Source organism: Octopus sinensis, linkage group LG28 (genome assembly GCF_006345805.1).
Source record: "Octopus sinensis linkage group LG28, ASM634580v1, whole genome shotgun sequence".
NCBI classification, from domain to species: Eukaryota; Metazoa; Mollusca; class Cephalopoda; order Octopoda; family Octopodidae; genus Octopus; species Octopus sinensis.
The window spans coordinates 4,539,833-4,547,978 of record NC_043024.1 but is presented as its reverse complement, the minus strand read 5'-3'; the positions used below and the strand labels follow the sequence as shown (position 1 = coordinate 4,547,978).

At 34.8% G+C, this 8,146-nt stretch overlaps 2 protein-coding genes across 2 annotated transcripts; both read right to left on the bottom strand.

Annotated features, from left to right (window-relative positions):
• Positions 1-1,281: 1,281 nt before the first annotated feature.
• LOC115225610 (zinc finger protein 3-like) lies at positions 1,282-2,689 on the bottom strand. The gene is made up of 2 exons (XM_036514483.1): positions 2,024-2,689; positions 1,282-1,376 (listed from the first exon to the last, which is right to left on the bottom strand). The coding sequence occupies exons 1-2, from the start codon at positions 2,520-2,522 to the stop codon at positions 1,282-1,284; spliced, it is 594 nt and encodes a 197-aa protein (XP_036370376.1). The 5' UTR covers positions 2,523-2,689.
• Positions 2,690-4,138: 1,449 nt separating this feature from the next.
• Positions 4,139-6,402, bottom strand: LOC118768374 (zinc finger protein 345-like). The gene is made up of 3 exons (XM_036514728.1): positions 6,193-6,402; positions 5,675-5,940; positions 4,139-5,086 (listed from the first exon to the last, which is right to left on the bottom strand). Exons 1-3 carry the CDS (start codon positions 6,374-6,376, stop codon positions 4,913-4,915), a joined length of 624 nt encoding a protein of 207 aa, XP_036370621.1. The 5' UTR covers positions 6,377-6,402; the 3' UTR covers positions 4,139-4,912.
• Positions 6,403-8,146: the final 1,744 nt, after the last annotated feature.

Sequence of the window (8,146 nt, the reverse complement as noted above, 5' to 3'; positions counted from 1 at the left end):
ACATTCTACCAGTATACGAAGTTGAAAATTTTTTAGTTACCTAGAAATTATGTTAAAAAAACTGCCGTTCAAACCGAAAAGATCCTACATGTGTTAAAAAATTCCGTCACGCAATCGAACCAATGTGAGAGCCTCTACCTGGTCGCTCGACATGCTAAAAATAGCAGCCAAAGTACCCCCCTATCTAAATCACATGCCCATTGTACGTAATGTCCTAGATTATGCCTCAAAAGACAGTTTGCTGAAGGCTGGAATGTCTTTGATGATACGTTTGCTGTATCAGGTTTGATTTGAGGCTAAATAACATTATGGTAAATTTCTATATTAACTCCCGCATGATTTTCACTAAGAAAACAATAAAAATGTTAGATTTTTGTGTGGAATCAACTACCCTGACCTCATATGCTACAAAACCCTTTTATGGGTCCAAAACATGGGGTGGGGTGAGGTGGAAGCAATTTTCTTTTGACCTTAGAAAAAAACACATCAGGACAATGGAGAAGAGTTTGATATTTATTCAGCATTACATGTGTTTCACTTCCTAATAGGAATTACAAACATTTACATGTAGAGAAAACATGTAAAGGATTTCATTTAAGAAAATCTTTGAACATACATGTGTGTGGACCCTTGTCCAGATATTATGTGATGTTCGTAAAGGGCCATCGTGACCGTCATACTTGTGCAGTTGTTCATTTCCAGTCCTCTGCGTAAAATATGCCTCACCAGGAAAAATATTTCCTTGATTGGAAACAGATGAAGATTGGTCACAAGAAAGGTACCCAGATGTAGAAAATCTCCATCAATGAATTCCATCTGATTGACAGAAGCATGAATAGGAGAATTTTAAATGATGAGGATCATCATCATCGTGGTTCCTCTTCTGTATGAATGCATTTACATTTCAATAATTGATCACTTTCATAGATTGATTTAGCACAAATAGCTTAGGTTACAGTTATATCTTTCATATTAATAGGACTGTGTACAAACAATTCACCATTTTGAAAGAATGATTCAGGTTTAACATCACAGTGATATGTTTTCCTTCCTCTGTCAATGCTCTTTTGATTCAATAATGGATGATTTCATGTCAAAGATTTACTATGGATGTCACATTCATATAGTTTCTATCAAGTGTAGAGTTCTTTCTAAGGTCCAAGCTTCACCTTCTGACGGAATGTCATACAACAAATGTCACTGTGCTATGGATCCTTTGCATAACGAATGCACTTGAGTTTAATTAAGTGAAGATTTTGTGAGAATGATTTACCGCAGATATCAGTGATATGGTTCCTCACCTGTATGAATACACTTGTGAGAAGCTAAGTCTGGGAATGATTTACCACAAATATCGCAGTGATACGGTTCCATACCTGTATGAACACTGGTGAGAAGTTACTACCATCAGAAAATGATTTACCACAGATATCACAGCGATACGGTTTCTCCCCTGTATGAATTAGTTTGTGTGTAGTGAAGCTGCTGCCCTCATAGAATGAATTACCACAGATATCACAGTGGTAGTTTTTATCTCCTGTATGGATATGCTTGTGAATATCTAAGCTATGAGTATGTGAGAATGATTTACCACAAATATCGTAGTGATATGGTTTCTCCCCTGTATGAATGAGTTTGTGTCTAGTTAAGTTACTGCCAACAGAGAATGATCTTCCACAGATATAACAGTGATATGGTTTCCCGCCTGTATGAATACGTATGTGCTTCGTTAAGCTACTTCCACCAGAGAAAGATTTACCACAGATATCACAGCGATATGTTTTCTCTCCAGTATGAATATGTTTGTGGTTTGTTAAGTGACTATTTCGAGAGAATGATTTACCACAGATATCACAGTGATATGGTTTGTCCCCTGTATGAATACATATGTGCTTCGTTAAGCTACTTCCATCAGAGAAAGATTTACCACAGATATCACAGCGATATGGTTTCTCTCCAGTATGAATATGTTTGTGTTTCGTTAAGCTACCGCCAACAGAGAATGATTTACCACAGATATCACAGGGATATGGTTTCTCCCCTCCATGAACCCGTCTGTGAGTAGTTAAGTTAAATTCTTGATAGAATGATTTACCACAGATATTACAGTGATATGGTTTCTTCCCTGTATGAAACCGCTTGTGTTGGGTTAAGTTAGTGCCATCAGAGAATGATTTACCACAGATATTACAGTGATATGGTTTCTCTCCAGTATGAACACGTTTGTGTTTCGTTAAGCTACTGCCAAAAGAGAATGATTTACCACAGATATCACAGTGGTATGGTTTCTCACCTGTATGAGTACGTTTGTGTTGAATTAAGCCACTCCTGTCAGACAATGATTTACCACAGATATCACAGTGATATGGTTTCTCTCCAGTATGAATGCGTTTGTGTTTCGTTAAGCTACCGCTAACAGAGAATGATTTACCACAGATATCACAGCGATATGGGTCTTGACTTGTATGAATTTCTTGGTGTTCACTGGATTTACGTTTTTCTAAAAATGACATTTTGTACATGCCACAGTCATATGATGATGTTCCGTATTCCTCCGATATTTCTTCAAGAAAAATAAAATCGAACCTTCAAGTTGTACAGATCAACAACTTTTTAATAATATTTCTCCTCTCACCAAAATATATGGATATTTTGCTTCTTTTTGCTTTAATAGTTAATTCCAAACAAATATCACTTCTCTTATATTTCTTCTGAACGTGATCATTGCCAATATTTAAAAATGTTGCAAATACTCTTTGGAAATCTATCAAAGTATATTTAAAAGAGAAAATTATCTCTTGCACATTTCAGACACAGAAGTGAAGAAATGCTTTCTCTTTCAGAGGAAATATTTTACTGTAATTCAGCAATGTTTTATAGAAGCAGGATTATACGTTTGTAGAATATCTTTGCAGAGTCTTTCAAACATGATACATATTCATGATTCTTTAAAAGCAAAAAATACTTTTTATCCAATTTCATGTAATTCTTCTGAAAGAATAGAAAAAAATAATATAAGACAAAGTATGTTTAAAAGGCAGATATTCAAAAGTGCAAATTTGCGACATTTCTGTTTCCATAAATTGTAGAAGTAATTCTTTATCTGAACTATTATATTAATCCCATCTCTCTATTTTCGAGAAATTTATATCAGGGTGTAGACACATGTAGTATAATAACATCTGGACATTAAGTCTGTCATAGACACACACCAACATACATGTCAATAACACTAGATATCTGATGTTTTAATCTCAATCATGTGTTGTAAAAGAGATATCACACCTCCTCTGCCTCTTTCCGTACATTTATAAATATATAAATACACACATACAGGCAGCTTAATGTCAATATTCTGTGTTACATGAAACATGAATAAAAGTCAGCAAATAATCAGTATGGATGACTAACAGCATCAAAATCTTTTGTGGGGAATTTTTCATGTAGGAAAAATTATTGGTTGAGGTGGAGAAGGAAATTGGTGACAATCCTTCTCAATGGGGGCAAATGATGCGTAATCACGGAGGTGTGAGTTCGAGTCTCATAGCCGGCCGCCAACACTTTTCTGCTAAATAGGTGTAGCTTATCCTGTTCAGGCTATATTATTAGCAATATCCTGCCTTTGAGAATTTAAAATCATTTCTTAAACTTACTAAGACATCTCAAAAGCTTCTAAAGCAAACTTCGTTTGTTTGTTTACGTTCATCGTAATTTGAATTTAAATATATATGTATTACGAAGAGAGAAATGGATAACTTAGGTAATTAATTGAAAATAGCATAAAAATAGCAGCCAAAGTATCCCCCTATCTAAATCACATGCCCATTGTACGTAATGTCCTAGATTATCCATCAAAAGACAGTTTGCTGAAGGCTGGAAGTCTTTGATGATACGTTTGCTGTATCAGGTTTGATTTGAGGCTAAATAACATTATGGTAAATTTCTATATTAACTCCCGAACGATTTTCACAAAGAAAAAAAATCAAAATGTTAGATTTTTTGCCTGGAATCAACTACCCTGACCTCATAATATGCTACAAAACCCTGTTAAGGGTCCAAAAGACGGGGTGGGGTGAGGTGGAAGCCATTTTTTTTTACCTTAGAAAAAAACACATCAGGACAAAGGAGAAGAGTTTGATATTATTTATTCAGCATTACATGTGTTTCATTTCCTAATAGGAATTACAAACATTTACATGTAGAGAAAACATGTAAAGGATTTCGTTTAAGAAAATCTTTGAACATACATGTGTGTGGACCCTTGTCCAGATATTATGTGATGTTCGTAAAGGGCCATCGTGACCGTCATACTTGTGCAGTTGTTCATTTCCAGTCCTCTGCGTAAAATATGCCTCACCAGGAAAAATATTTCCTTGATTGGAAACAGGTGAGGATTGGTCACAAGAAAGGTACCCAGATGTAGAAAATCTCCATCAATGAATTCCATCTGATTGACAGAAGCATGAATAGGAGAATTTTAAATGATGAGGATCATCATCATCGTGGTTCCTCTTCTGTATGAATGCATTTACATTTCAATAATTGATCACTTTCGTAGATTGATTTAGCACAAATAGCTTAGGTTACAGTTATATCTTTCATATTAATAGGACTGTGTACAAACAATTCACCATTTTGATAGAATGATTCAGGTTTAACATCACAGTGATATGTTTTCCTTCCTCAGTCAATGCTCTTTTGATTCAATAATGGATAATTTCATTTCAAAGATTTACTATAGATGTCACATTCATATAGTTTCTATGATGTGTACAGTTCTTTATAAGGTCCAAGCTTCAACTTCTGACGGAATGTCATACAACAAATGCCACTGTGCTATGGATCCTTTGCATAACGAATGCACTTGTGTTTAATTAAGTGATGATTTTATGAGAATGATTTTCCGCAGATATCAGTGATACGGTTCCTCACCTGTATGAATACACTTGTGAGAAGTTAAGTTACAACCATCGGGAAATGATTTACCACAGATATCACAGTGATATGGTTTCTCCCCTGTATGAGTACGTTTGTGTCGAGTTAAGCTACGGCTCTCAGAGAATGATTTACCACAGATATCACAGTGGTAGTTTTTATCTCCTGTATGGATATGCTTGTGAATATCTAAGCTATGAGTATGTGAGAATGATTTACTACAGATATCACAATGATATGGTTTCTACCCTGAATGAATACGTTTGTGTGCAGTTAAGTTACTGCCATCAGAGTATGATTTACCACAAATATCACAGCGATATGGTTCCTCTCCTGTGTGAATACGTTTGTGTGCAGTCAAGTTACTGCTAACAGAAAATGATTTACCACAGATATCACAGTGATAAGGTTTCTCCCCTGTATGAATACGCTTGTGTTTAATTAAGGTACTGCCATCAGAGAATGATGTACCACAGATATCACAAGAATATGGCTTCTCTCCTGTATGAACCCGTTTGTGAGTAGTTAAGCTGCTGCTTTGAGAGAATGATTTACCACAGATATCACAGTCATATGGTTTCTCGCCTGTGTGAATACGTTTGTGGTTTGTTAAGTGACTATTTAGAGAGAATGATTTACCACAGATATCACAGTGATATGGTTTGTCCCCTGTATGAATACATATGTGCTTCGTTAAGCTACTTCCATCAGAGAAAGATTTACCACAGATATCACAGCGATATGGTTTCTCTCCAGTATGAATATATTTGTGTCTCGTTAAGCTACCGCCAACAGAGAATGATTTACCACAGATATCACAGTGATATGGTTTCTCCCCTCCATGAACCTGTCTGTGAGTAGTTAAATTACTGTCATTAGAGAATGATTTACCACAGATATCACAGCGATATGGTTTCTCGCCTGTATGAAGACGTTTGTGTTTAGTTAAGCTACTGGAAACAGAGAATGATTTACCACAGATATCACAGTGGTGTGGTTTCTCACCTGTATGAACACGTTTGTGTTGAGTTAAGCTACTGCTTTGAGAGAATGATTTACCACAGATATTACAGGTATATGGTTTGTCTCCTGTATGAATATGTTTGTGTTGAATTAAGGCACTGCCATCAGAGAATGATTTATCACAAATATCACAGTGATATGGTTTGTCCCCTGTATGAATACGCTTGTGAATATTTAAGCTATGAGTACGAGAGAATGATTTACCACAGATATTACAGGTATATGGTTTCTCTCCTGTATGAATACGTATGTGTTGTGTTAAGTGACTGTTACTTAAGAATGATTTACCACAGATACTACAGTGATATGGTGCTTCCTCTGTATGAATTTGTTTGTGTTGATTGAATTTACTTTCTTCTAAGAATGACTCTTTGCAGATGTCACAGTCATATGATGATTTTCCTAATTCTTCCGACATCTCTTCAAGAAAAATAAACCTGAACCTTCAAGTTGTACAGATCAACAACTTTTCGAAAATATTTCTCCTCTCACCAAAATATATGGATATTTTGCTTCTTTTTGCTTTTATAGTTAATTCCAAACAAATATCACTTCTCTTATATTTCTTCTGAACGTGATCATTGCCAATATTTAAAAATGTTGCAAATACTCTTTGGAAATCTATCAAAGTATATTTAAAAGAGAAGATTATCTTTTGCACATTTCAGACACAGAAGTAAAGAAATGCTTTCTCTCTCTCAGAGGAAATATTTTACTGTAATTCAGCAATGTTTTCTAAAAGCAGGATTATACGTTTGTAGAATATCTTTGCAGAGTCTTTCAAACATGATACATATTGATGATTCTTTAAAAGTAAAAAATACTTTTTAGCCAATTTCATGTGATTTTTCTGAAAGAATAGAAAAAATAATATAAGACATAAAGCATGTTTAAAAGGCAGATATTCAAAAGTGCAAATTTACGACATTTCTGTTTTCATAAATTGTAGAATTGATCCTTTATCTGAACTATTATATTCATCCCATCTCTCTATTTTCAAGAGGTTTATATCACAGACACATCCATCGTAATAACACCTCCTGGACTTTGCGTCTGTCCTAGACACACACACACACCAATATACATGTCAATGACAGTAGATATCTGATGTCTTCCCCTCAGTGTTCTATTGTATCAACACAGGTTTGTTTTATAACATAGACATCACTCCTCCTCTGCCTCTTTCTGTATATGCATAAATATACAAATATATATATGTGGTTAGCTTAATGTTAACCTTTTGTTGAGCATAAAAGATGCATAAAAGTCAGTAAATAATATTGATGTCTGACTTGCAGCATCAAAATCTTTTGTGGGGAATTTTTGATGTTAAGAAAAATTGTTGGTTGATGAAATTGGTGACAATCCTTCTCCATGGGGCAAATGGAAGAGGCTTCAATGAAGTCTATCCTTCTTTTACGGAAAAACTATAATTTCTTTTCATTGTTATGCACATAGTTTTAAAACTTAGCCATTCTTGTTTTTTTCTTTTAATTATAAATTCTTACACATTATAATTAATGTTTCTCTTCCTTGTTGCTTCAAAACGAAATATTGTTTATCTGGATGAGTGAAAAATACATTCATATTAAATATATACGCATTACGAAGAAAGAAAAGGATAACTTGCATAATTAATTGAAAATAACATTTAAAAAGGGTGCAATTCTGCTTTAAACATTATATAGTTCCTTAAATTTCTTTTCCCATTTTTCTGTGGAATTTTCGAAAAATTCTCCAAATTTGTGACCTACATTATGAAAAAATTGTTTCCCATTTTTTAAAAAATTGCCACTGTAGAACTTTGATTAAATCTCAACAATGTGTTTATGTGGAGAAGGATATCTTTTCTACTCTAGGCACAAGGCCAGAAATTTTGGGAGAGGGGGCCCAAGTGGATTAGATAGACCCCAGTACGCAACTGGTACTAAATTTATCGACCTCGAAAGGATGAAAGGCAAAGTCGACCTCGACGGAATTTGAACTCACGTGCTAACGATTCTACCAGCTCGCCGGTTTTATATGGAGAAAAATACTGAAAAACGTCAGCACATCGGAGTGACAAAGAAACTAGGGAGGTATCAGGTGGTCGTGAGATGTGCGAAAAATAACAGCTAAATAGCTCTTAAAGCACACAGCTTTTGCTTGTTTGTTGAATTCTCGTGTGTAGAATATGTATTTGCAAAAA

What these genes read in the sequence shown, in the direction of transcription:
- LOC115225610 (XM_036514483.1), bottom strand. Translation starts at nt 2,522, where the DNA reads ATGTACAAAATGTCATTTTTAGAAAAACGTAAATCCAGTGAACACCAA. An exon ending in AGGGGAGAAACCATATCCCT is followed by an intron (nt 1,377 to 2,023) that starts GTGATATCTGTG and finishes GTGTTCATACAG; the next exon opens with GTATGGAACCGTATCACTGC.
- LOC118768374 (XM_036514728.1), bottom strand. Translation starts at nt 6,376, where the DNA reads ATGTCGGAAGAATTAGGAAAATCATCATATGACTGTGACATCTGCAAA. An exon ending in ACACATACGTATTCATACAG is followed by an intron (nt 5,941 to 6,192) that starts GAGAGAAACCAT and finishes GTGTTCATACAG; the next exon opens with GTGAGAAACCACACCACTGT. An exon ending in ATACTGGAGAGAAACCATAT is followed by an intron (nt 5,087 to 5,674) that starts CGCTGTGATATC and finishes GATAAAAACTAC; the next exon opens with CACTGTGATATCTGTGGTAA.